Below are 27944 nucleotides of genomic sequence, written 5' to 3' on the forward strand. Positions count from 1 at the left end.
GCTGTGGCACTTCTGTTGTTTTGCTTTGCAGAAAGACAAATGACCCAGACCAGCTGGGATCTCTGGTGAGCCTGCTCCTGCCTGGAAAGTATAGGTGTCTGAACGATAAGGCTGCTCAGGAAGTCAGGGTACCCTCCCTGATCCACCTGACACCTCAGCAGGAGCCAGCCCACAATCCATTCTGTCTTAAAGCACGTTGCACTTGCCTTCCCCTCTGTTTGAAGGCCTTTAAAACCTGGCTCTGGGACCATCAGCAGCATCCCTTGGAAATATGCCAGAAGTACCAATTCTCTGGTTTGCCCAGATGCGTAGAATCTCACCTTCTGAGTTGGAACATGAGACCTAAAGACTGGTGTACCCAAAACCACTCAGAGGGCTGGAACATCCCCTCTAGCAGTTTGTTCTCTGCTGCTGACTGTGAAAGCCACCACTTCCCCAGCTCTGGTGGTACAGAGCAAAGCATGTACATACAGAAAGTACGCAGAAGGGTGAGATGGTGACGACAGTATTGATATGGGCCACAGACCAGAAAGTGGCTGTGAACCTCAGCAAACGTATCTGTGAAGTTGGGCTAACCCAGCACTCACTGCAGAGGACTGCAGTAAAGGCAACATGAGGCAATGTGCTCACAAGGGCACGGACCATGGTAGGAGCTTCAAAGTACTTGACAGTCTCGTTGCTTTCTTTTCAGCGTCCAAGTTGCTCCTTTTGTACCAAAGCACAGTGTGGCAACTTGGATGCTCAAGGGAAAGTGTTTTAAGATGCCAGAGGCCTGACTTACAAAAGGACAGACCCTGCAGCAGGAGGGACCAACCTGCCATGGAGGCCCATCACAGGCTCTAGATAGCCACCATTGCCAAGGTCACAACTGCTTAGAGACATACCTTCCATAGGCCTATAGGTGAAACTCAGGGCAGACTCCCCTTTCTCAGAGGAGAAGAGGAGAGAAGCGGGAAGAAGGTATAGGGAGGATTGCTATCAGGATGTAAAGTGAATGAATGAATGAATGAATGAATGACATAAAAGAAAGCATCTTCAACAACGACAACAAAGCCCGTCTGCTGTCCTCTGCTTTTCTCTTTGCCCACCTATATTGTGACTCTCCAGGAGCAACACAGATCCGCTTTACTCTGTTTTACTATGTTGCTGCATAGTATTCTGATGTCAGGGTTACCACAGCTTTACCCATTTATAGACATATTACAGACACTTAACCTATTTATAGACATACAGCTTGGTCCCACTCCTATCTCTCCGGCAGCGGCACGGTCTTCATCCCTCCCTTGACCACTTTCTGCACAAGACCCTCTATCTATGTATGGTGTGCATTCCTAGGGCTGGAACCACAGAGCCACAGGACACAGACAGGTACAGCCATTTGCTGTTTGTTTGTTTGTGAGGTTGGTTGGTTTGTTGCTTTTTGTTTTTGAGTTGTGGATGCTGTCAGATTGCTTTCCAGGGTTACAATCTAATTACTAGCTCCACCGTCAGGAGCATGCTCTCCTACCTGTCTGAGTCGTGGATCCTTCACCTGGAAAATGAGGATAATGGGCCCCAAAGGGTGTAGTTATAAGGACTAAATGAAGAAATCCTGACCAGAAAACTCCCATGGACTCTTACAGTACAGGTCTAGACATCCATTTCTATAGAAGCCTGACCCAGTACTGCACACTGAAGCAGATCTGCTGGCATCCGTCCTCATTACACACTATCCCCAGCACCCGTGACATATTTTAAACTAAGAAATTTGCTCTCTATCTTCACTACTAAATGTAAAGGTCAGAGAGGCAAAGACTTCATTTTCTTGATCACCTTGATCTATATGATGTTTAGCTACAAGTCTGACCTAGTATTTGTGGAATGAGTTCACAGTGAAGGGCCATACTTGATGTGTATGCATATGAATCCCCCCAATCCCAGAAAGCTGGGATGATGTCTCATGGGCTGCTCTTGCAGAGGATCTGGGTTCAGTTTCCAGCATCCATAGAACACATACAATTGGCTACAACTCCAGCTCCAGCGGATCTGATGCCCTTTTCTGGAGTCTGTGGGTACCACACACACATACCTATACACACAGACACATACATATACATAATTTTAAAAATAATAAAAAATTACATCCTTCTGAGAAAGAACAAAATTTGTATTTCTATCCACATGTAGACATCAAAAAAACTGAGGGCCACAGAGAATGAGGCTGCTTTGTCCTACTGGTGAATGTGGCATTGGGAACCAAGTTGATCTAACTCTTGAGCTCTGTTGCTTCAAAAAGCTTTGAATTGAATTGATACATCATCATGGTATAAATTCACAGGCTCCAATGGGAAGTTTAGATATATGTATATCCCTGGGCTAATTAATGCATCCACCACCTAAACACTCATCAGTTCTCTCTAGTAAAAGTCTCTCTTCCAGTCACTTTAAGATAGACATTGTTGTGCGTGCATAGGCTTTCTACTGTGAAGGATACTAGATGCATCCCTCCTTCATGGCTATAGGTTTGTGTGTACTGAACAGCATCTCCCATCTGACCCCTCCCTGGTCTATTATAATTGTTATTCTGCTTACTGCTTCCACAAAATTGGCTTTCAGAGATTCTACATAAACATGAACTCACAAACTGAGTATCTTTCTGCATCTGGCTTATTTCACCTACCGTGATGTTCTCAGGGTCTATTTAAGCTAAGGGAAAAGATAGGCTTTTATCTTCTATGGCCGAATAGTATTCCATTGTGTATAGGACATTCCCTTTACGAATTACCCTATTGGTGGGCATGTAGAGTGATGCCATGTCCATCAAAAAGTGGCTCATGGCAATGAACATAAGGATGCATATGTCCCCTTGGCACTAGTTTCCTTTTGAGTCTACACTCAGTAGTGGAATTGTAAGTCTGTGAGATGATGTAAGTCTGTGAGCCTGGACCCTCACCCTGCCAAGGTGAATTTGGATCTTCTTCCATGTGACCTTGCAAACAGCCAAGAGCATAGAGTCCCAGCATCCAGAGAGTTCCACTGATCTTAGCTTCCAGCAGAAATCACCATTTCTATAATGCCCAGGCCTTGGCTGCTATGGGATGGCCTTCACAGAGCTGCTGTCTTTTTGCCCTTTAAATCACAAACCCCACCATTCAGAGGAGAGGTTAGGGCTAATCTCCTTTCCCCTGCTCTTGCTCTGGATAGAGGGAGCCAGGATAGAGGCTGCTCCTGCTGGTATCACATGCATAATGCATGAGCCCACAAGAAGGAGCCAAGGGTGTTCCAGGCAGGGTACAAAGAACAAATCCTTTCTCAAAGTGGGGAGGAAAAGATGAGGGAACAAAGAGAAGATTGAAAAATGACCCAGTTTTGGGGTACTTTTCACTAAATATCTGTGGAAGCCTCATTAGAAAAGAATTATTTGATTCTGTGTTCCTAGCTCTTCTCCATAGTTTACAGAATCCTGTGGGTGTGACAGCCTCCGGCTATGTTGTGAGGATCAAAAAGCTGCTTCTCTGCTGGCTTGCCTGTCAAAAACTGACCTGAGTTCCTAGCCCTGATGCTTATAATACCACTATGCTCATTATCGTGATTGCCACCACTACCACTACCATCATCACCACCACTACCGCCAACAGCATCACCACCACCACCACCAACAACATCATCACCACCACCAACATCATCACCACCACCACCAACAACATCATCACCACCACCAACATCATCACCACCACCAACAACAACATCACCACCAACAACATCATCACCACCACCACCAACAACATCACCACCAACAACATCATCACCACCACCACCAACAACAACATCACCACCAACAACAACATCACCACCAACAACATCATCACCACCACCACCAACAGCATCACCACCACCAACAACAACAACATCATCACCAACAACAACATCACCACCACCACCACCAACAGCATCACCACCACCAACAACAACATCATCACCACCACCAACATCATCACCACCACCACCAACAACATCATCACCACCACCAACAGCATCACCACCACCACCAACAACAACATCATCACCACCAACAACATCACCACCACCACCACCAACAGCATCACCACCACCACCAACAACATCATCACCACCACCAACATCATCACCACCACCAACAACAACATCATCACCACCACCAACAGCATCACCACCACCACCAACAACAACATCATCACCACCAACAACATCATCACCACCACCACCAACAGCATCACCACCACCAACAACAACATCATCACCAACAACATCATCACCACCACCACCACCAACAGCATCACCACCACCACCAACAACAACATCATCACCAACAACAACATCATCACCACCACCACCAACAGCATCATCACCACCACTACCAGCAGCAGCAGCATTATCATCATCACCATCATCAAAATGATGCTAATAAGGTAACATCTATCAAATGGCTGTTTTGTTGCCAGGACCATTCTAAGTGAGCTATGTGAATCAATTTACCTAAACCTTATAGCTGCTTAAAGAGAGATCCACTAATGGCATCTTCATTTAACATTGAAGAAACCGAGGCACAGAACAGTGAAGTACTTTACCCAGAACCACACAATTTATAAGTTAAACCTTTGCACATATGTCAAGTCCCTTTCCTAGGTATGTTGCATATATAAAATGTCTTCCAGAAAGTTTTATGAAACCAAAAACAATGGTCTAGAGGACTGGAGCTGACCCTGTCTTGGGAAAGAGCCTCCCTAAGACCAAGGAGGAGAGTGACAGTCAGAACAGCAGGTCCTGAGGCTGGAACTGCTGACATCAGAGAAAATGACAAACCAGCTGGCCTTTTATGGTCACACACTGACCCTCTGGCCCCCCAGGTATGTTGTTTCAAGCTGTCCCTTCAAACACCATGGACATTTCTCTGAACAGGCTTGGAACAAGTAGAGACTGTAGGCATCTGTGTGGGAAATGAAACCTTTCTCTTGGTTTTAAACAGCCAGCTTGACATGTTTGGTTGCCCTGGGAAAGATATGTCATCTGGAGAGAAAGCTAAGGCCATAGTGACACTCTGAATCTAGAGTGTGGCAATGGTCCTATGTGGCCTGTATCAGCCAGTGAAGTTTTTAGTCCCCAAAGCATTAAGGTGTTGATGTCAGGCTTTCTGTGCATGGATTCTGGGTCTTATTCCTGCATTTTCAGAGAAGAAGCTAGATAGCAGTGGAATCTAACTTGCAAGTTAGCTGAACGTCTGTGACAGTGATTTCTTATGAGCCGGCATATAAACTATGGCAGCTACTCCTGTCATCATGAACATTGGTCACTTCTGTTCCCAGATCTGAATGCAAAGGTCATGGGTGAGATCAAGAACCTCATTCAGAGAAGATGTTCATTCTTCAAAACCAACAAAGATATCTCAACCCATCTTTCCAGCAAGGTGCATGACATGGGTCTCAGCCCAGGTGTCACCTTCCTCAGGGGACATTGTTCACCAGGCACAGAGCAGAGAGAGGCTATGAGCACAAGGCTTTTTACTCTTGTATAGTCATGTTTTACCAGAAGGGAAGAAAAAGTGAACAGGATCGGAGGAGCAAGAGTGATGATTTCAAGTGACAGATAGTACCTAAAGAAACGTCAAGAGGCCTAGATGTGGCCAGTGACCATAGGGTCACTGGACAAATCCCAGAGAGGACTCAGGTCAGGCAAGGCAGACTCTGTAAAGAGGAACTATTCCAATAGCAGCTGACTGGTAAGTTTTCCCAGCATGCTCCTGGGCTGGCAAAGCCTCCTGAGGGGGGAGAACAGTTAGCATTTTACAATTGTTACCACTCTGGTGCGATGACACCCTTGCCCAAGCTGCCAAGCTGGAGGGGTCAGGCTGATGGAAACACAGCATCTCAGATGAGCAGGCAGGAACAGCATGTCCCCGAGTTACTGCTCTAGGTGACTTCTATTGCCTGACTCTCTGTTACCAGAGGCTCTAAGGGTTGAGGGCTTCCCTGGAGGGAGTCATCTCAGACTAGGGTTACAGTTTCTTCTCTCTCACTCCTGCAGTCATGGGCAGTAATAAAGACTTTCCAGAAGTCAGGCTTTGAAGGACATGTTCTTTACCGGCCCGACTAAGGACATCACTCTACGTACCTCAGGGACACAGCCCCACCCCTGCCCTAATGTCTCAGAGGCCCTGAATCTTGACTGAGCACACACGCCAAAATGGCTTTTGGAGAAATTGGGAAGTCACAGAGATAAACTTGAAAGCTTTATACTTTAGTGTCTGTGACTGGCTGCTCCTAGGAACCAGCGAACAAAATACTAAGAAAATGTTGCACTTTTGAAAGGCAACAGCAGCACCTGTTCTACAGTTAGGAAGTGGTGTGCATCCCAGTCAGATGGGATATCTTCTGTCCTCTCCCCGCTTCCCTTACGCATGTGTTCAGACACCTACAGCCTCTATGTCCTTGCCAGTGGAGATGGTGGAGGATGAAGCAACCAGCCCAATGTGCCAGGGTAGCCCTGGGCAACTCCAGTGCTTCACACTCACCTGGAACTCAAAGCTTGTGTGTTCTAGAAACTTCTGGTTCATGGTTTCTGCAAACTTGTTGATAGCTCTCAGGAAGACCCTGGAAGAGGGAATACGGTTACTGGACCACCTGAGCATCCTTTCTCTTTCCTCTTCCTGACAGACTAAAATCTCCTCACATTCTTCCAGAGTGGGCTGATCTTCAGATGGGGACTAATGCAGGTCAATGTAGGGGCTGAGGTTGCCTCGCTAGAATTCAAGAACTGTCTATTTGACTTTTTAGGAATTTATATTGTCTTACATTCAAATGATTAGAAGCTTGTGGCTGAATAATCCATGCTGTCCAGAAATGATATAAAGAAAGAACATCCCCTCATCTAAACAACAGCCAATATTCTCTATGATCCTCTCTCCTGGAGAAGGCTACTGTCAACATGTGGATGAACATCACTTCAAAGGTCTCCTTAGAAGCGTCTATACAAATGACATTTTTAGGGTGTCATTTTGATAAATGGTATTACACGGTGAATGTAGTTTCATAGCTTGCTGATTTTACTCAATAATAAATCGTGGACTCCTTTCACATCAATGAGTGCAGCTACACATCATCTTTTTTAATCACCAAAGAGCATTCCACTCTATGGCCGTATCACTGTTTATTTAATCAGTTTCTTATTGATGGGCCATTTTGTGGTTTCTTGGCTTTGTTTTTCCACATAATAGATAGTGTTCCTGTGATCACTCTTCCATACCCTGTGCACTTCCTTCAAGTACCTCCTTGACAGTCCTTCATCCGAGACCCACTGCTAACCAAATATCATTTGCATTTCACGTTTTTGGTACCAGGCTGTCAAGGTGCACTCTCCATGACTCTCTGATCACCCCATTTTTGTTTGCTTGTTTGTTTGTTTGTTTGTTTGTTTTTGTCCATGAGCCCCCACTGACTGTTCCCACAGCCCTCTTCTCTTGTCATGCCATTCTCAGGGACAGCCCAACCATGGCTGTTCCTGACCTCCATGGCTCTTCCACTGCTCATGGACAAGTGGAGCTCTCTCTTTACATGCAATGCCCTGCGTGCTTTGGCCTGATCTTCCTTTCTACACCTGGTTTCCACTCTTACCCTGCAATTCAGGTTACATCTTTGCACTTAGTGACATGTTTTCATTTTATAGCCTGTCCCAGTTCTTCTACGTCAAAATTATGCTTTCCTGGTGCAGACTTGAGCATGTCTTGTCCAACCTCTGGACATTGTCGTGTGATTTTGTCCTCTATAGGTGTGCTAGGCCACATTCAGAGCAGTCCTGGGACACATGAGGCCCAGGGATGCAGGTTGAAAACACCCAGAGCCCCCTACTTCTTAGAACCTTGGATTATTCTCCTATGTAATAGGCCACTGCCCACTTTCTCACTCTTTGGGGATACTTTTTCTACTCTTAGCACATTTGACATCTTAGTTGTCTCCATGTACTCAAACGTCTGATTTAGGCCATGATCCACTCACGGGTAGGACCCTAAGGGTGTTCCTGGAGGACAGTGAATGGCACACTGTTTCCTGCATCAGACTACACTTCCCTAGAGAGTAGGAACATCGCATAATCAAGTGCTGGCTTTCCTAGTTGTATCTTCATCCTAGGCCTCTCATGAGCTCCAGCTTGGATCCAAGCTCTCTGCTCTTCATACCAAAGCTAACTCTCAAATGTCCACATGCCCGCTTCTCTTGGTATTTTTCCCCCCACACAAATGAAGAGCGGCACCCTTGCAGTTGCTCCCAAGGAGGAAAACAACTCAACTCTGATAACCTTGGCCTTTTCTTTGTCCCACACCCAACACTCAGCCTGTCAGTACATCCTCTTAGCATTGCTTTCAGGATAAATCTAGAGCCACCTACTTCACTTCACTCCACTGCTACAGATGGGGACAAAGCCATAATCACGACTCGAGTTTTGCAGCTGCCTTCCACCTAAGATGTGGCCAAGTCCCCCTTATATGCCTATGCTTGTGATTTGGCCTTCCTTCCTCTAATGCTGCAGACTGATCTTAGACTCCACTGCATGCTAGGTAAACACTCTGCCACCTTGGTCCCACCATTCCTAATGAGCAGCAGGCAATCAATATCTTCTTATCCCCTGAGTGGCTGGTCCAGGGAAATACAGCCAGCCTGAGGTACCGGAGAAGGCCAATAAAGGAAGTGCTGATGAGTGTAGGTAATAACTTGAGCTCCATTATGCCTGGGAGCCACTAAGAGACCTTACACAACACATTTGCACATCAGAAGTGTCCCCTCCTTGGAGACAAATAAGCTGGGCTATTAATACCACGCTCACCACCCCTCAGTGGTTAGAATGTGTTCCTGGACCACTTATTCCAAGGTAACAGTGCATTCACCCCCACCCCCCTCCTACAGATGGATGGAGTACCCTGCAGCCAGAGAAATCCCATAAAATAAAAGAGGAAGCTCTCAGGACATATGGGGCCTGCACATTAGCACTACTGCCATATTTGGGCTGGGCTGAACATGGTAGGTACTAGAGGGTTTTGTTCTTGTTGTTGTTGGTTGGTTGGTTGGCTGGTTGGTTGGTGGGCTGGCTGGCTGGCTGCCTGGCTGGTTCGTTGGTTGGTTGGTTGGTTGGTTGGTGGGCTGGCAGGCTGGCTGCCTGGCTGGTTCGTTGGTTGGTTGGTTGGTTGGTTGGTTGGTTGGTTGGTTGGTTGTTTTTGGTGGAGTGCTGCTTGATAATATGGCTGCAGTGGTAGTTCATTAAATACTTACATGTTGCTTGCTGGGGAGAGAAGGTAGGAGGAGCCCAGCTGATTCTAGTGTTGGGATAACAGAGTTTGGAACATGCCCACACTCCCAAATGTTATTTTTGACTTCACCACTTCCCAGCTCTGTGGATTTGGGTCTCTTACTATCCTTTTGAAGTCTCAGGTTCCTCCCTGCTACCCAGTGGTGAGGGAGCCATTTCCTGGAATTGCTACAGGGAATCCGGCAGGGTGAGTACTGAGCTCAGTGCCCAATTCAGAGCCTGCAGTTTGCACAGTGGTCATCGGAGAATCCCTTGGATCCTTCAGGCCGCCCAATTGTCGTTATAAGACTAGATGCCAATAGATGATCAGACAAACAGCAAGCAAGGAACACCTAGCAGCCAGGTTGGAGCAGGCAGGACCACATAGCAGTCGGAATGGAAAATCCCACAAAATCCACCACCCTATCGGGCTGTCAAAGAACAGGATTTCTTTGGTTTTGCTTTTTGCCATTTGCTAAGATGCCTTTGAAACAACATCTATATTTTCTCCTTAAAGATTAGTTATCTGATTCTCTAGATGGAAGCACATTGAGTGGCTGTCACGTTGTGTACAAACATCTCAGGAGCTGAAATGTGATACCCAAATGAGGGCTTTATACACTCTTGCTAGCAACAAAGCTATCAGTAACTCCAGAATAGACATTATTGAGGTTGTCAGTTTAAACCTGTCTGGGGCTCCCAGAGGCAGGGCTGGTGACTGGAAACTAATCAGCCATGTGCTGGTGGTGGAGAGAGGCAGGTGTGCCACCTCCTCCTGGCTTCTCTGAAAGCCCCAAGCTGAATTTAAGAACCCCACTTAACTCTGTGTTGTGTTTAAGATAGGAAGTGTACGGCTTTTTTTTTAATTCTTCTTGGTTTTCTTTTTTTAAAAAAATTGTTCTGAAGTGGATAGGAATAAGAACTCTCTGTTGCTCTCAACAATGAACATAAGTTGTTTAAAACAAAGTTCATTTTCAAATCTCAACCTAACCCTTTTTATCCACAGTGTGTTAGCATATATATATATATATATGGGCCAGAGTGTCCACTCTGCACCAGGCTAGTACATGGGGTTCCTACAAGGGTTGCAGCAAGCTTTGCCTAGTCAATGCTCTATCCTTCTGAGCTATGACCTTTACCTCCCCAGCATCTCACTGGCATCTTCTATAAAAGAGGAACCAAGTGTGGATACACATGAAGATGCAATCTAGGAATGAGGGTCCCGTGCACACGAGTAGCCTCAGTAAATTTTAGTCATTGTTCTTCCATTTTTCAGCTGCCACCACCTTCAGTGATAGGGAAACTGAGGCTGGAAGTACTCTGTTATGACATCACAGTGCCATGCCAAAATATCAAGTTGGATGACATGAATAAAAGCAGAAAAGGGAGTGAGGACCCTTTTGTTTGTTTTGTTTTGTTTTGTTTTGTTTTCGAGACAGGGTTTCTCTGGCTGTCCTGGAACTCACTCTGTAGACCAAGCTGGCCTTGAACTCAGAAATCTGCCTGCCTCTGCCTCCCAAGTGCTGGGATTAAAGCTGTGCGCCACTACTGCCTGGCAAAGACCCTCTTGCAAGTATCATTCAAGGGTTCAGAGGCTCCTGTAAAGCCCAGTCTTGGCCCTGTAGCTCCTAGGGTATATCTGAGTCTACGGTCAAAACTTAAGGACAGACAGCAGATACACTTTGGCTGCAGAGCTCTTATTCTTCCCTTGAGCCAAGCACGTGCATTCTCCCTGAACCTTTAAACTGCTCCTATCACCCCAACACTCCACGGTTCATGTAATCAAGAGGTTAAGGAGAAGCAGCATATGCCAGCTTGTCAGGGCACAGCTCACCTGAAGTGCCTTCCACACTCCCCTGAGGGTGCAGCAGGCTGATCAAATTGGGAATCCTACTGCACTTCAACATTAGTTGTGTTGTGTGAGGTAAACAAATCATGGGCCGGCAAGAAGGCTCAGCTGACAAAGGTATTTGTAACTAAGCCTGACAAGCTGAGTTTGCTCCCTAAGACCCACGTGGTGGAAGGAGGAACTGCTTCCCACAAGCTGTCCTTTGTCCTCTCTTCTCCAGACACACCTCGTGACACATGCCCAGTGACAAGAATGTGAAGATAAAAACAATAGTTACGAAATTCTTTCTATGTGTTAACAACACTGTTCTAACTACATGATACCAGTTATTCTTTTGTTTCAGCCACATAAATGCCACCATCCGCTGTAATTGGGGACTATTGCTAGTCCCGTTTTACAGTGAGGGAAACTGAGTCCAGAGCAGCTAAGTAACTTCCTCAAGGTCAATAACTAATGAAGGGAACAGGATTTGAACCCAGGAAGTCATCAGCTACTAGAGTGGTTTTCAACCTTCCAAATGCTGCAACCCTTTAATATAGGTTCTTCATGTTATGGTGACCCCAGCTCACAAAATTATTTCAGTGTCTACTGTTATGAATTGTAGTGTAAATACGTATGCAGGATGTCAGCTACATGAGCCTCAAAGGAGATTCAACTCTCGATGGTTAGAACATCTTCATGCTATCTCTGGGTTCTGCTTTCATGAGTGTCACTGTGGGACTTGGAAATATTTCTGGTCAAACTTATTAGTTCCATTACTAGAAGGAAGCCTTCAGGATGGGAGCTTGCATGGATCTGTGCCCTCCCTAGAGCCTTAGACACTCAATAAAGTCGACTGACTGTTTTAAGAGCAGCCGTAGAGATGTGTTTAAATCCCTGACTCCCCTTGAAGTGCTATGATTCTTCATGGAGGCACAGATGCAAGAAGGAAGAGCTAGAGGTTTCCTAGCATAATTGTGTTAATTTACAACATTATGAAGAATTTGATTATTTAAAATTTAAACATGCCATGTAAATCAGATCATGCTGAATGCTGCATCTTACCAAAAAGAAAAACATCTAGTGGAAAATGTTTCTTACAGTAGACGCGCCATCACCTTTGCATAGGTAAACAGCCCTCAGCTGGGGAGACATTTAAAGCCAGAAGACTCTGCCCACTCCACCAATGAACAGAAACACAGGTAATAGATGACTGATGCACATATACACGCATAAATCAGAGGTGGTAATAGATTAATTACAGTAATATAGACAATAGAGGAAAGAGATAAAAATAAAGAAAAGATTAGAGAGAGGAAAAGAGCGAGGAAGATAAGGGAAGAAAAGTTAATTACTTATAATACAGGCTAATTTAGAGATGAGCTTCATTGTATGTGGATTGTTTCTTTCTGGGAAAGAGGAAATGGTATTTTAGATGAGTGTTCCACGATAAATCATGGTGCACGTTCTGTTTGTGTAGACTCTGCAAACTAGCTGCAAGGCCTTGGCAGCCTGTCTTCCCTTCAGGGCTGCTGTCTGGATGTCTGTTCAAGGCTTTTCAGACAAATGTCTCTGGTACGCAGGGTGATGAAGCCTGGGCTCAGAACTTGGCTCAGGTTGAATGGTGTCTCTCTTTCTTACTGGCATTGCAGTGATGAGTAAGTCAGTCATGAGTAAGTCAGTCAGCTGTGTCATTTGTAAAATGCAAATGGTTGTGGTTCCACCTCACAAGGTTGTTGTGAGGGGCAGGGAAGCTAACACACACAAAGCATTTGTAACAGTGGACTGATCTAGATGCTTAACAAATATCAGCTACAAAATAACACACAAAACTTAGATGTCATGAGCCACTCTCATGAACTCCATTAAGTGGAGGAAATATACTTGTAGCCAGAATATAAAAGAAACCTATAGACTATGCTATTCTCCTGCAAGGACAAAAGAACAGCCATTGTTGGGGGGGGGGGTGACATTAGCAGGCACTTCTCTAACCTAAGACCCAGTTGGTAATCACCTAGTGATACCAATGCCCTGCTCACTGAAGTCTGACTCGTTATCAGTGTGGGACTGAGGAACAACTCTATCCATCCGAAACAAGAAATGCAAAATCCTCTAAGATGGACTGTGGTCATCCTCTCTCCAGAGATTCGGAAACTGACACTCCAGCTGAATGAATCTCTGAAAAGGCAAGGGTATCAGTGGGCTGTGGTTGTGCAGGTCTGTAATCCTAGGACTCGGAGGGTCGAGGCTGGAGGATCATGAATTAAAAATCTTCCTCTTTAACTGCTTCCTGAGTTCAAGGTCAACCTGGGCTACAGGCGGTCCATGCTGTACTCTCGAACCCAAGTTTAAAAGAAATATGAAGACATGTATTTCACTGATCAGAGCAGTAACTGCTTTTATTTAGAAAGCAATTCTACTTTCTTCAGTTCCCTGGCTTCCATTTTCTAGGTATAGAGACAGAAGGATCATTTTATTTGTCTACTTGACACAAGTGGAGCATTATGTGGGAAGAGAGTCTCAGGCAGGGATTGTCTAGATCAGGTTGGATTGTGGGCAAATCTCTGAGGAACTTTCCTAATTGGGTTCACTGAGGCGGAAAGCCTAGGCACCCTGACCGTGAGCAGCACCATTCCCTAGGCTCCCTGAACGTGAGCAGCACCATTCCCTAGGCTCCCTGAACGTGAGCAGCACCATTCCCTAGGCTTGGTAGTCTGGACTTGTATAGGAGTGGGGAAACGGTGGCTAGGCACAGGCATACACACATTCCTTCTCTACCTGCTGTTGACTGGATATATAGAGCTGCTTTAAGTTCCTGCCTTTGCCTTCCCTAGAATAACAAACGAGAACCTGGAACTTTAAGCCCAATAAAAATGATTCCTCGATTAAAGTTGCTTTTTTATTTCAGAGTATTTTATCACAGCAATTGGAATGGAACTAGAATGGGCAACATCTCTGGAGCCTGTTCCAATACCTCCTTGCCCAGATCACTAAGGACTTCTCCCAAAATGCCTGGTACACAGCTCCAAAAGGGGAAACATGCCTGAGGAAGTCCAGCCCTGGCTTTGCATTAGCTCGTGCTCTCTGTTCTTTTTCCTGCTAGTCATGTTGCCGTCCTACCTAACAGCAACTCTGGGTTAGTCTTTGGAGAACTGCCTTCTCCATTACTCTCCTGGATCCCTGTTGTTTGGGTAGAATTGACCACACTACCTCCAGTTCAGAAGGCAGATCATAAGATCAAAGCTTGACTTAAAAATGCCTTTTATTTTTCTGCCACCAGAGGTTTACGGATGAACATGTAGCCCATACCAGACTTTGAAGATTAGCCTTGGGAATTACACTGCACTGACTGGAAAAAAAAAAAAAAAAAAAAAAAAAAAAAAACTTCTTTCAGCAGGTTTTCCTGGAAGGTTTTTCTTTCCCCTCTTTCTTTCAATAAAATACATTTTTGAGGGCTATAGAGATGGCTCAGCTCTTCAGAGTATTAGCTGCTCTACCAGAGGACTCTGCTTCCAGTCTCAGCTCCCACTCAGCAGCTCACAACTGTCCCTGGATCTGATGCCTCTTTCTGGTTTCTACAGGCATCAGGTACTCGAGTGGCTCACCAGCATACATTTAAACCAAATACCCATATCATAATAAAATTAAATAGATATGCTTGCAACCTGTAGAGTGTATTCCCTCTAAATGGAATGCCTGTTTGAGAATGAAGCTAACAGAGACAAGTCAGAGGGAGAGGCGCCGGTTTCTTCCACCTTCACTTGAACAACTGGATACAGCAGAGCATAAAATGAGACCTCTAAGGTTTTTAAGTTATCTGAAGCATATAGGGAAATAGACAACAAGAGAAGTTGGATATATCCCAAATGCAAATGACCCTGTACTATCCCCTGGATGCTTCATATAACTTGACAGACTATCTATCTTCTGGCACACAGTGAAGGACCATGTTCAGAGTTGCAGATAGCTTCTACCTCAATCCAAGATGGCTGACCATTGACATCTGAGCAGCTAGACAACTTATGGAGCCAGAACAAACTGAAAACAAGGGTCCCATTGTCTAAAAATTATTATGAGTCAACAGATGGTAGCACATGAGCATTGAACCAAGCACAGGGCCCTTCCAAGTATGAGCGTCTATGCTCCTCCACAGGGCTCATGCTCAGAAAGTTGGCAGGACACAAGACCAGGGAAGAGTCTACTTCTGACCCACAGTGTGCCTAGGAGAATCAGCACCAGCATGTTAGTCATTGCAAAGGCAGCCTTCAGCATGTGAGATGTGAACCAGACAGAGTGAGCCTAGGCTAGGATGGGATGCTCCCTGACACGGTGTTGCTAAGAAGCACTCCCTCTTTCTACAATAAGCAGAGATGTGTAGACAGATGGCTTCTACCTTCACCAATTCCTTCTCCCCTCCTGCACTTCTAAAGCTAGTCCAAGAGTACAGTAGCCAGGTGTCTATCACATGGTGGGCACTTGGGTATCCAGGGACTGGAAGAACAATTTTCCAGAGATCAGCAGGTATTGCAATTAGCTCTTAGCATGCAAGAGACAGATCTCAGACCTTATGCAATGACAAAATCATTAATATGTAAATGTGCATAGTCTTTCCTACAGTCCTTTCACTCAAGAATATTCTGTTTTTTCTTCTCTGACACTCTCTGGGGACATTCCTGCTTTTGTCAGCCAATACTTGGCCTGTGTAATTAAGAACAGAGGTGGTAGGTACAGGGAGATAAAACTAGAAACCCCTTTGAGAAGAAGGGCTTTCTATGGTACAGACATGAAATAAATATAAATAGTCATAGGAAAGGGGAAGAGAAAGAAAGGGAGCAGCCAAGAAGGCCTTGCTCAAGAGAGGACATAGATGGGACTTGAGAACAGGATCCTGAGACAGATCAGGGGAACTACAGCATACAAAAGACATTGGGGGACAGGGGAGTAGAGGAAGGGATTATTAGAATGGCTGAGTCATGAGACTTGTATGTACCTTGCCAAGATGGTATTAGAGACACAATCATGAAGGTTGGAATCATTTGTAATTATTTATCTCAGTTTGTGGTTGCTCATGTGGGGTCTGAATTATCCTTGGGTTACATTGATATTCTGTGAGACATGATTAGATATTATATAAATAAACAAGAAATGTATAAGTTACACCCTACACTGTCCCAAAGGCTCCCCCTATTTCTTCAGTGTAGAAAATCATATTTGCATATTGAAAGCACTTCCCCCTCACCCCCAGTCTTGTAATGTGGAAACCTTTAAAAATTTTAACCCAGTGCTTTGGACACTTACCTAATATATGACCCAGAAAACATTCTATCATCCTATCATAGACAGAGAAGGTTTGTGGCTATTTAGAGTGGCTTCAGAATTGGTGAACCCTTTCTTCCTTATGTTTAAGCATAGAAAGGAAGGGCCTGTTAACATTTTAATCTCTTCTCTTCCTTCGATAGCTAGTGTTCTTTAAAATAAATGGTGAGCCCATGAGGCGGTGTTCTGGAGGCACTGGGCAGCTCACCTGTTCTGGACCATGCTCATGGCCATCCAGTCCCCAGGATACACGTTCTTCCCAATGAGGTCCTTGAACATGATGAAAGTTTCCATCAAGAAGTCCTAGAGAAGTGCCAAACAGACCTGTCACTCCAAGTCACAAGGACCGACCTCGCGTGTCCTGTCACTCCAAGTCACAAGGACCGACCTCGCGTGTCCTGTCACTCCAAGTCACAAGGACCGACCTCGCGTGTCTAGATATTGTTGGTGGTGAATGGATATCTTCATCTTCTTTTAGAGGGTCAGGATTGGAAAGGGGCCCAGGATTTTGCCAAGGAATTCAAAGTCATCATAACAATGAGTTAGAAATGGAAATTTATAAGTCAGCTACCAAGGTTCTGCCTCACAGGTACAAGCGGAATATGAACAATGACTAAAAATGCTCTCTGCAAATAAAGCAGTATTGGCTCTGTCATTAAGAATAAAGAAGTAAATGTATTTGCTGATGATTTTGTAATCATCTTCCCAGATATGTATTTGAGAGGTAAATAATCCATACTATATAGAATGGTCTCAGATCACTGAGCAAATACACTATTATTTAAATGAACATCTAATTAGCAATGTATAGGCACAGCTACTCCAGATGTCACATGAACATATAAACTCATAAAGAAGGGAGGTACCAAGGGTCTTCCTCTCTTTTAAAGAGGTTCAAAGTGAATTTAAACATTCTCCAGCAAGTTCTGCAGTAGGCTAACCTTCATCTTTATCTTTAGAGAAAATAAATTCAGTACAGATCCGGACAGAAAGTCAAGAACCACTGGTACCAAGAGCATTTCGAACTACAGGTAATGAAGCCGAATCCCCCAGGTGATTTAGGTAAAACTTTGAGCCCAGAGTGAACCCACCCAGCCACAGTTCTTTCCCTAAACAGTGCTTGTCAAGTCATGTTCGTTGCAGCCTCTGCTCAGAGAAAATCTCACCTAAAACCCATTGTATGATACAGATAAAGGCAGGTTAGCTGTTTTGGTGTGTGTTTGTGTGTGTATATGAATGCACCTGTTTGAGTGTGAGTGTTCTGTGAGTGTGTTTAATTATGTGTGTGAGTGTGCTGTGTGTGAAATTGTGTGTGAGTGTGCTGTGAGTGTGTGTGCAATTGTATGTGAGTGTGTACAATTGTGTGCATGAGTGTGTGTGCAATTATGTGTGAGTATGTGCAATTGTGAGTATGCTATTAGTATGTATGCAATTGTGTGTGGGTGTGTGCAATTCTTTATGTGAATGAGTGTGTGCAACTGTGTGTGAGTGTATGTGGTATGGTGTATATGTGTGGTGTCTTTGTGGTGTGTGCTTGTGTGTACATACATGTGTACATGTGTGAGTGTGAGTGTGCTGGTGTGTGTGTAATTGTGTGTGTGAGGGTGTTGTGAGTGTGTATGCAATTGTGTGTGTGTGAGTGTGTGTGATATGGTGTATATGTTCAGCGTATGTGTGGCGTGTGCTTGTGTGTGTGTACATGTGTGTACATGCTGGAGTGTCATGGTATATATATATGTGTGATGTGTTTGTGTTTATGTGTGGTGTGATGTGTGTATGTGTGTTTATGGAAGGGTAGAGAGGGCATTATGCAGAATATAATTTCAAAAACAGTGCTTTAAGCTAAACTGGGAAAGTCTGGAAATGGTATTGGCTTATTTCTAGCAAATTTTGCTTCTAGAAAAAAAAATCACCTTTGTGGTTTAAGGTCCAAGCTTCCACATCAGAACGGGGTAATATCTACCCCACAAGGTTAGCACAAGGTATCAAGCACTTCCTAGGTACTAGACTCTTGGCATAGAGCCAAGCTTGCGACTTCTCCCTGGTGCTGGTGGTGGGTGGAACAGATGAGTCCTGAGAGGTGAGTTGGGCTCAGGAGCCAGCTCTCTCTGTACACTTGCTACAGCCTAGTGACAGCTGCCATTCCTGAGTGCTCACTGTTACACTTAGGATTCAAAGCCTGTGACATAGATCGTGTCATCCCTAGTTCACGGATTGGAAAAACAAAACACCTGATGCTTAAGAGACGTTAGCTTGCCTGTGGTCACACGGGGGCTTAGCTAGGATTCCAATCTAAAATATTCTGCCTCTGACACCTTGGCTCTTGAGCTCCAGAGCACTCATGATTCATTAACAAATGTTTGTTTGCTAATGGGAATCTAGGTGTGGGAGCCATAGCACACAACTCTAATAGACTGGAGAAATATATTCTAGAAATGAGTTATACAAGAAATGGCATCAAACAGATACATCATAATCTGCAACACACATGCTTGAGATCTTCCTTCTTGCCCCAAACCCTTGGGAAGAAGAGCTCGGTATGCCATGGCTCTCTTCTCCATTTCTTGCCTCCCTCAACCCCCTGCCATGTCCTGCAGACTTACCACAAGGTCTGAGCTGGTCTTGAATGTCTCAATGTAAATGGAATAGTGTTGGTCGCCCATCTGGTCTAAGATGGCTGTCATACACGCCACAAAGTGACTCTACAAAACATAATGATAAAAATATAATGGTGCTGAAATTTGTCCTTTCTGCCTCCTTGACCTCAAACTTGAAAACATACAGCCACCCCAGGCACTGATAAAGGACCACCCAGCAGTGACGCATCTCCTCTCACTGGCATGTAAAACAACTCCCTAAGAGGAAATGTCCTTGCCTCTAATTCATTTAAAAAGCATTAAACACCCATTATGTGCCTGTAGCTGTGCTAAGTACTCCAGATACAAAACTAAGAGCAGACCCAGCGCCTCATCCCACCTCTGTGCTGCTCGCACCTTAGAAACAGCACTCTGCAGATGCTGGGAGACTCAGCCTACGGAAGCCACGATCCTCAGGGGCAGTCGGTTTCATTTTCTGGTTATTAATTTTGTCTGTGTGAATCCCCATAGTCTCATCTGTGCCCATATCCACTCCCAGAGGAATTCCTGGAAAGGTCAATGGCTCCAACAGCACCTTTAAGTGCATTGCGAGTCTCTGCAGAGAGGTCAGTTACTGGATCACCATGAATCAATCAGCCATGAGAGAACCTAATACCTACCAGGATTGGCATTTGTTAGGGATAAAGAAGATGAAGGAGATGCAGAGAGACAACCTTTGCTCTTCATGAGTTTATTATTTAGTTGGGAAAGCATGATTAATGTCCATGAGGAAAGGAGTCAGACAAGAGGGAAATCAAGGTAGAGACCTGAGGAGGAGGCGGGTCTTGAAGGAACCATGGGAGTGGAGAAGCATGAGTTATAGCTGGGTATGAACCAGAGGCATCACTCAGACTCTCCTGTGTTCTCCCTCCCGGGGTGTTAACTGTCTGTGCTGGGGCATGCTGGTATACAGAGGCAGTACTTGAGGGGATATATTCTGGAATCTGGTAAAGAAAGCACTGGCCACTAATCAAGCAGGGCTGAGATGATGTTCTCAACGGTTTCCTGTAAGATCCTAGAGGGACTACCATCTTGACCAGAGGAGGTCTCATTGTGGACCAGGCCAGGCCAGATTTTTTTGAAGGTTGCCTGGATACTGGTGGAATACAGGGAGTGTCCAGGGACTCCCACTGCTGAAGATAGGCTTGGAAGTTTCACGTTTGAAAAATAAAGGTATGTGATACCTGAGTGTGTGTGTGTGTGTGTGTGTGTGTGTGTGTGTGTGTGACAGACTGTAGCCTTTGTTTAAAATTTTTTGGTGTTGTTAAAAATATGGAATGTGCATGCATGCATGTAGTCTGTATATAGCCAGCCTGTAGATCTGCTCTAGTGATGGATGCTGCTAATAACCCCTAGGAAGCGCCCTCTGCATTCCTCAGTAGGTCTCTTAGGTGTCTTATGCTCTCATTTGCCAAAGTGGCTTACATAGGTACAGGCTTTCATTTGTGTCTTGGTGCTTTTCAATTAGGAAGTTACAGGTGCCTTGCCTTCTCAGTCAGCAGGGCCAGCTAGAGAACAAAATGAGGCACAGATGTAGGGTCCTCACTTAAAACTATTATTGATAATTTTGAGTGGCCTTTTAAAAGAATGAACTCTATGACTAAGCAGGTCACCTGCATAGAAGTCAGGGACCGCTAAACCCACCCCATGTTTAGGAAACATGTACATCTGGCCCAAAGCAGCAAGCTTAGACTTTCAGGGCTTCTAGTCACTTTGTGCATAGCAATCCAAAGCCTTGGGGGTTCCGCCCGCTTGTTACTTCCTGGATAGACCTCCAGCGGGGGTAGTAATTGAGTTTGTAAAATTTGTCAACTCTTTCAAACCAGGCTGAAACAGCTGCCTGCATACTGGCTAACTTAACAAGGTCCCACCGAAATCTCTTGATGAATTTTATACCTCTGGCTAGCCTAAATGTAGGTGAGGAAGATTCTAGAGTTTGAAGAGATAAAGGTAGGCGTGTGTGTGTGTGTGTGTGTGTGTGTGTGTGTGTGTGTGTGTGTGTGTGTGTACCTGTGCTTCCTCAGCTCTCTCCGTCTCGTCTCTTCTCTCCTTTCCTTAAAGAATTCACCCTGTGGCCACTAGAGGGCTTTTCTTCCCACATGGTAGCTGCTGTGCAGTTTGTTCGGCTTTTTATTTATTCCTACGTGAGCAGACCCACTACACTTCTTGCATATAAACAGTGAAAATTACAGTATAAAGGGCTTATTTTTCCTTCGTTTGGAGTTATCTTGCTTCTGGTCAAAGGCTGGCTCATTGTACAAGGAAGGGGGCAGCATCCTCTGCAGGTAATTCCACTGCTTGGAGGTAAGAGATATGGGAAGGTTTGATTTTTATTTTCTTTTTTTGTCTTTTTTTTTTAAATCAATGTTCTTGTAGAAAAAAAAACATGCGGTTGTCTCTCGGACAGCAGTCTACTTTAAATCTTTGGCGTAAATGAGTGCTGAGACTGTGAGCTTGTGTGGGTGTGTGTGGTGAAAATCCACCATTGTCAGAACTGCAGGCTGCCCCAAACGCCTCGATCCGCAAGGCTTGTTATTCCCAGTGGCTTGATTTGAATTGGAAGAGGAGGAAATGCAAAGAGCAAACCTCAGAGGAGCTCAAGTTGCTTGGAATTACCTCAAACAGTCTGTGATCTCTTAGGGTTTGTTTAAAGAAACTTCTATGCCTTTTTTCTTTCTGTCTGTCTTTAAATAATGAAAAAGAGAGAGGGGTTTTCCATTCTTCATTGGAGAGTTTGACCATTTTATGAAATAAACCATTATTGTTTTATTAGGAGTCAGTTGGTGTGTTAGAGTTCGCAGATCAATCAAAATCACTTTTACCAGCTTGTTAATTTCTTTGTCCTGATCAGCACATAGAAAAGCCCAGTCGGGTGCCTTTCACTAGGATTTGCATGCATTGTCATGGAAGTTTAGACAAGTCACTTGCATTTGCCTGTTAATCAAAAATTGACTGCTTTAACTCGAACCCGGAAGCTTCCTGATTTTCTACCACAGTGCCTAGCTCACTTTGGTATCGATCCTTAGGTGATCACAAAGATGTGACTAACAGACACCCTGAAGTAGAGCGATCCACAGGCAGTAGGTTCATTAAAGGCTCTTCTCTGTCATTTGAATCTAATGGCCATTCACGCTTTCTCATGCACTGAAGGAATAATGGAGTCACATTGTGCTTCTCTGACGGCTAGTCTCTTTCAAGATTGTCTTCAAAATGGCACTGTGTCTTGGCCCTCTCCCCTTTTCACAAGTTTGAGACCAGACTTTCATAACTGCCATGTCTAAAATGCTTAGAGAAATCGGGGGTGGGGGCAGGGGTGACACTCAGACCTGGCAACCAGCATAGCCCTAAGGTCGACCGTTGCTCAAACTTTATATCATTAAAAGTTCAAACTCCCACCCCCTCCAACGACCTAGAAAAAAAAACCTTAGTGTTGCATGAGGTTCTCGGGGAGTTGGGGGATCCCCTGTAATCTGAGCCAATTAAAACCCTCTTCTTTTTATTCCTGGCAGAAATTCTATAATAGACATATATTTACTACCAAGGCATGAGGCAGCCACTCATCCATACCAAAGCAGCATGCCAGGTGCCCGGATAGGAAATTGCTTCTTAAAACAGAGTACCAGAGGGACTTGCATATTAAATTCCAGAGAGAAATTGAATCTGAGACTCTGCGCAAACCAGGCAGAGTCACCTCGCTCTAATCGGGTGGTTTAAAATGTGGCTAATGAATCACAGCATGAAGAGACACAGTTTGAAACTAGGTCAAACGTGTAAAAATAAGTGCAATCATCGAAGACATTTGGCTGATGAGGGGCTACTTAATGCTAGAGTGGAGGGGCACATTTGCCGCATAGGACCCTCTTCAGCTACCTGAGACAATCAATTCTTTTCATTAATCCAGCTCATCACTACACTCAGAGGTCTCACACATCTGGGGGAGAGAACTGAAGCTCTGAGACAAGGAAAATCAGTCAGGATCTCTTTACTATGTGCTGACAAGAAACCAAGAGGAAACCGATAGAGTGTGACCAACACAGCAGATGACTTGAGCTCTGGTAGGAACTCTCCCCAAATCATTACCCTAGCTCCCTTGTATTAAAAGTCACATCCATATCATATTATTATTGGAGATACTAATAGTTCTGCCTTCCACATTCAGTTTAACCATTCTTACTTAGCAACCTTTAATGCAAACACGCATGCAGGTACACACGCATACACACGGGCACACACAAAAAGTTGGGACTCTTGCAGTGCTGGAGTAAACCGGGGGCAAAGAAGGCAAAGTAATCATTGGCTCTGTTTTGGAGAACAAACTAGAGGAGGGGGGATTGGCTGCTGGAGCCCCCCACCCCTCACCTGGGATTGGTGGGAGAGGTCAGAACATGGAGGGAAGGAAATAGTCAAGTCCTGGAGCTTGCTAGCTAAATGCCAACATTACTATGAGAGAGCAGCTGGTGACGCGTTACTATGGTAACTTCAGATAATGTGCCCAACCAAAATAAAATACAATATAGAAAGCACCAAGGAGAGGAGATGAAGGAAAGTTTGTGTGCGGAGGGAGGCTCACGGGGAGATGACAAGTTCTGTGAACGGGCTACACTTCGGAGACTGAGAGTGGTCAAATGCTGCTCCCCGGCTCTTCCTCTGCTCACCCCCCATGTCTGCTATGTGCTTATGTAACTGATTTTATTCTTGGATTAAACTAGTGTTGTCTGTATGGTGGATCCAGGACTCATTGGAGGTGGGAGGCTGTGGTGTCAGGAAAAGCAAGGGCTCTGAAATCCATTCATCTCAGAGCTTCGTCAGGCCTCTGGGAGTTGTAATTTGGAAAAGTCTTTAGGGTGGCTGAGATGTTGAATGTGTTCTCTTATAGGAATGCCAGGTCTGGCTACAGCGCTGGGCATCAGGGGGTACAGCAGGGTGGCTAAGGCTGTGCTGCGAGGAGCTCATATCTAATTCTTACTTGATACAGAGTCACAAGCAGGGGGAGTGAGAGGTGTCTTGAAGCCAGGTAGCCAGGGTTCCAATCTTAGCCATGTGCCTGTGACCTTGAGCAGGAGGATTTTGTGTGGCTTGCTTGCTTAATGTGAAGATTTTTTAAAAACCTATTTTATATGGAGAATAAAAGATTGAATTAATTTATATGCAAAAGCTTGAACGAATAGAGCCTTCAGTAAGTACCAGCTATTATTATTATTATTATTATTATTATTATTATTATTATTATTATTATTATTATTGTCATGCTACTGTCTATGGTCCACAAAACTAAGCAGATCAACCAGGTAAAATTCCCAGCACAGTGGAAATGGTAACTGTCTACCAGTGACTGTCTGTGAACCAGTTTAACTGCTCCCCATTGCACCTTGGCCATAGTGACTTTATGGCCTTCCATTCTCAGTGGCCTTTTGGTTATTGTGTCTCAAGTTCAGCTGCTCAGTGTGTATCTCTTGGAGCAAAGCCCGCTGGGGGATTTCTTTTACTTGAAGACAGTTGCTGGAAGGTAGGAAAAGTGACTTTGGGGTTCAAATTGCTCAAAAGCATGTGCTGCCACTGCCTTTATGGAAAGTGTAATCCCGCGGCTGTCTGGCTTTAGGAGGCACCTGTCTTTGTGTGTCCTGAAACTCCTTAGCTACCCAGGGCTCCTGCCATGTGGTAGGTGAAGCCAGTTCCATTCCTTCTTAGGGAAATGAACGCCTATCTAGGTGGTGTGTGTGATCTGTTCCATGTCAAAAGCAGAAGAACTTCGTGAGCAAGCAGAGAGGTGCCGTCTGGATGCTGTACCCCTGCATGCATCCTAACATGGCTCACCCTGTGCATGGTAACCCCAGGACGACTAGCACCGTGCACCCCTGCCAGACTCTGTAGGCATCAACAACAGCTCAAGGGTCTGGATAAACCAGGGCTAGACTTGCAAGCAGTGCCTCCTTACGGAACGGTCCTCCCTGAAGGACCAGTGAGGCAGCCTGAGGAGGGTCAAGGCTAGAAGAGGAGCCTCTGCTTCTCACACACTCTTCCCTTGGGACAAACACCTCTGATCTAGCTGTAGCTTGGGTCTGCCTGTGAGATCACTTTAAATCTTCCAAGGAGAACAGTAGGGTGTTTTGTTCAAGGGAAAGGGGGGGGGGCAGGGGGTAAATCCTATTCATTCATTTATTCACTCATTCATTCATTCATCTCCCTGAGACTTCTCAGCTTACAATGAGCTAAGCTGTGTACCCATTTTATAGATGCGAAACACGAGAGGCACAGAACCAAAGAGTTTGCCTAGTCAGACATTTAGTTCATGGTGTTGTAGGAAATAAAAGCAGGGCCTCGTAGGTCCCCAAGCCTGTATTTTCAAGGGCTTGTATTTTTATACCACACCTTCTGTGTTGGCTCTACTCAGCAGAGAACCCTGTCACTTTATTTGCTTCTGTATTGATAGGATTTAGAATTGAGCCTGAATATTGCATAAGTTTGATAAATATTAATAGAGATTGAATTTAGTACTGCATTCACTATCTCTAAAAGAATGCTATGGGGACCCTCCTCCATAAACTGAAATTTTAGTTGGGTATTATACTTTTGATTTAGCGGAGGCTAGAAAATTAAGTTTTTTGTTCTATTTCTCACATTCTGTCACATTCCAGTGAGGTAACTCTTTTACACATTCCTTGATTCAATAAGTAGTTCTCGAATATCCACTGTGTGAGCACATACTGTGTGCTGGGCATGGTTCTAGGTGCTGATGCTATAGATGTGATGATTATCAAAGGCGTTTTTTAGGAGTTTTCATTCTAGATGAGTGGGGCTAGAAACAGGAAGACCCACATCTGTAATAAGCCAGCATGTAAGAACAATTGCAGACAGTAGTTGCCCTACTAAGGGAATGGGAAAAGGCAAATAGACAGAGACAGAATTTAAGGCACTTGTTTTGGACTGAGTAGACAGTGGTGGATTCTAGGAGCTAACATCTGGGTGATGAGGACGGCTGTGGAAGAACCTAGAATGCATCATGGGCAAAGTGAGGGACAAAATCAAAGACCTTGCGGGGTAGGCTGAGAGCATCAGAGATGGAGCAGAAGCCAGTATGGCCAGAAGCTATGAACAAGGAAGGGTAAAGTACAAGGTGAGGTCAGGAAGACAGGCAGAAGCCAACTCCCAGGGGTGGCGCATGAGGGTGAGGGGCAGGAGTCTGGGTTTTCTTAGTGCAATGGACACTCTCAATCTGAGTTTTAAGAAGCTTGCTATTTGCCACAAGATCCACTTTGTAAAGAAGTTTCCGTGTCTTACATGCCAGCCTATCTCCAAGGAGCCACATGAGTGCTCTTTCCAGGGTCATGGGTTGGTAGAGCATGTAAATTATGCCTTAAGAACTGGCCCTCCTGGTTCCTGGTGGTGCCATCACCCTTAGCAAGTGTTGCTTGCTAAATGATTATTTCATAGCATGGTCTACTCTCCTGTGGGAGCACACATGGAGTCCACTTTGACATCGATTTCATTTATCTTCAGACTTGGTATGCTCAGTTCCCTGCTGTTCAGTGCTGAATAAACAGAAATCTACTCCTGGCTGCTCTCCGTCTCCAATTAAAACCATCTAAATCTGGGAACCTACCTGAGAGGCCAATGCTGGGAAATGGGCTATTAATTGGGATGGTTTTTTTCCCCTAAACAGAGGATAATTTTTCTAACTTTATACATGAAAGTACAGGCAGGGAGGGTCACAAATCTGATTGGGAAAAGAACAACTTCAGAAATAAAGTGGCGGGCTTTCCAAGCTTGATGCTAAACTTCCTAAGAAAATCTGTATTGGAAAGTTCTCGACAATTGGATATAGCCCTCAGCTCATATCAACCCATCCCACCCCAAGTCAAACCAGAAACACTAATAAGGTTTGGAGTTTGGGGTGCATATCCTAAGAAGTATCCCATCTACTCCTGCAAACGTGTGTGGCTAGGTTAAATGATCCAAAGGCACATCCTTGGTGTGAAAGGGGTCATGGAAGTTTACTAAATCTGAGATAGATGGGAGCTGTGGACTAAAAGACAATAATAACAAGTGCCATGTAATGGACAGTGTGCCAGATACTGTGCTAAGTTCTGTATTTCTCCATCTATGCAGACTGTGCACAGGGTCTTAGCAAGGAAAGAGTTACAAGGGCGATAAACCTTTGTCAGACACTTATACGTCAGGTACAGCTGAGGAATGTGTCAATGGTCGCAACAGCCATTGTGTCTTTACTATGGATGGACTATTGCAAATGCTTTTCCTCTTTTACCAACTGTGGTGGTTCATCTTGGCTGTTAGCATGTCACAATGGAGAAGAGGGAACCTCAGCTGACGAACTGCCTCCATCAACGGGCCTATGGGCACATCTGTGGGAGTATTTTCACGGTTATTAGTTAATGTCGACGGGCCCAGTTTATAAAGCATTGTGTCATCCCTGGACGGTGAGCCTGGGCTATAAGAAAGATAACTGAACTTGAGCCTGGGAGCAAGCCAGTAAGATGTTTCTCTATGGCAGCTGCTTCATGGGACCTCCAGGTTCCTACTTGGATTTCCCTCGGTGATGCGCTATGAGCTCTAGTGTAAATAGACCCTTTTATTCTGGAGTTGGTTTTGGTCAGTGTTCTATCCCAGCCATTGGAAAGCAAACTAGGACATCAACATTTAGTATATTTTGGTAATACTGCTTGTACATTCCGGATGAGGCAATCAAGGAGCAGGAGATGACAGAACTTTCCTAGATCAGCTTGACTCCAGAAATACCTCTGTTCTCTTTTCTTAAGGAAAAAAAAAAAGTACTATTGAAATCCTAAGTTATTGTAATTAAAATTAAGCAATATCTCAAAACTCAATGAAGCAAAAACAATGGTATATTTAATCTTAGC

At 44.7% G+C, this 27944-nt stretch overlaps 2 protein-coding genes across 5 annotated transcripts in view; one reads left to right on the forward strand and one right to left on the reverse strand.

The window, feature by feature from the left end:
• Positions 1-27944, reverse strand: part of Dock2 (dedicator of cytokinesis 2) — a 416864-nt gene that overhangs the window by 69570 nt on the left and 319350 nt on the right. Inside the window, exons 28-30 of the mRNA XM_031350584.1 lie at positions 19036-19134; positions 16641-16735; positions 6527-6605 (exon numbers count right to left, since the gene is read on the reverse strand). Coding sequence (XP_031206444.1) covers positions 6527-6605; positions 16641-16735; positions 19036-19134 — 273 coding nt within the window. The remainder of the gene's footprint in view (positions 1-6526; positions 6606-16640; positions 16736-19035; positions 19135-27944) is intronic.
• Positions 21175-27944, forward strand: part of Insyn2b (inhibitory synaptic factor family member 2B) — a 108861-nt gene continuing 102091 nt past the window's right edge. For 2 of the 4 annotated variants that reach the window (XM_031350585.1, XM_031350588.1), the window contains exon 1: positions 21175-21372. The gene's annotated coding sequence lies outside the window, so the exon portion shown is untranslated. Of the gene's footprint in view, positions 21373-21583; positions 23124-27944 lie in introns of those variants that run through there. The other 2 variants (XM_031350587.1, XM_031350586.1) reach the window with 2 other exon arrangements.

Source organism: Mastomys coucha, unplaced genomic scaffold (assembly GCF_008632895.1).
Source record: "Mastomys coucha isolate ucsf_1 unplaced genomic scaffold, UCSF_Mcou_1 pScaffold5, whole genome shotgun sequence".
NCBI classification, from domain to species: domain Eukaryota; kingdom Metazoa; phylum Chordata; class Mammalia; order Rodentia; family Muridae; genus Mastomys; species Mastomys coucha.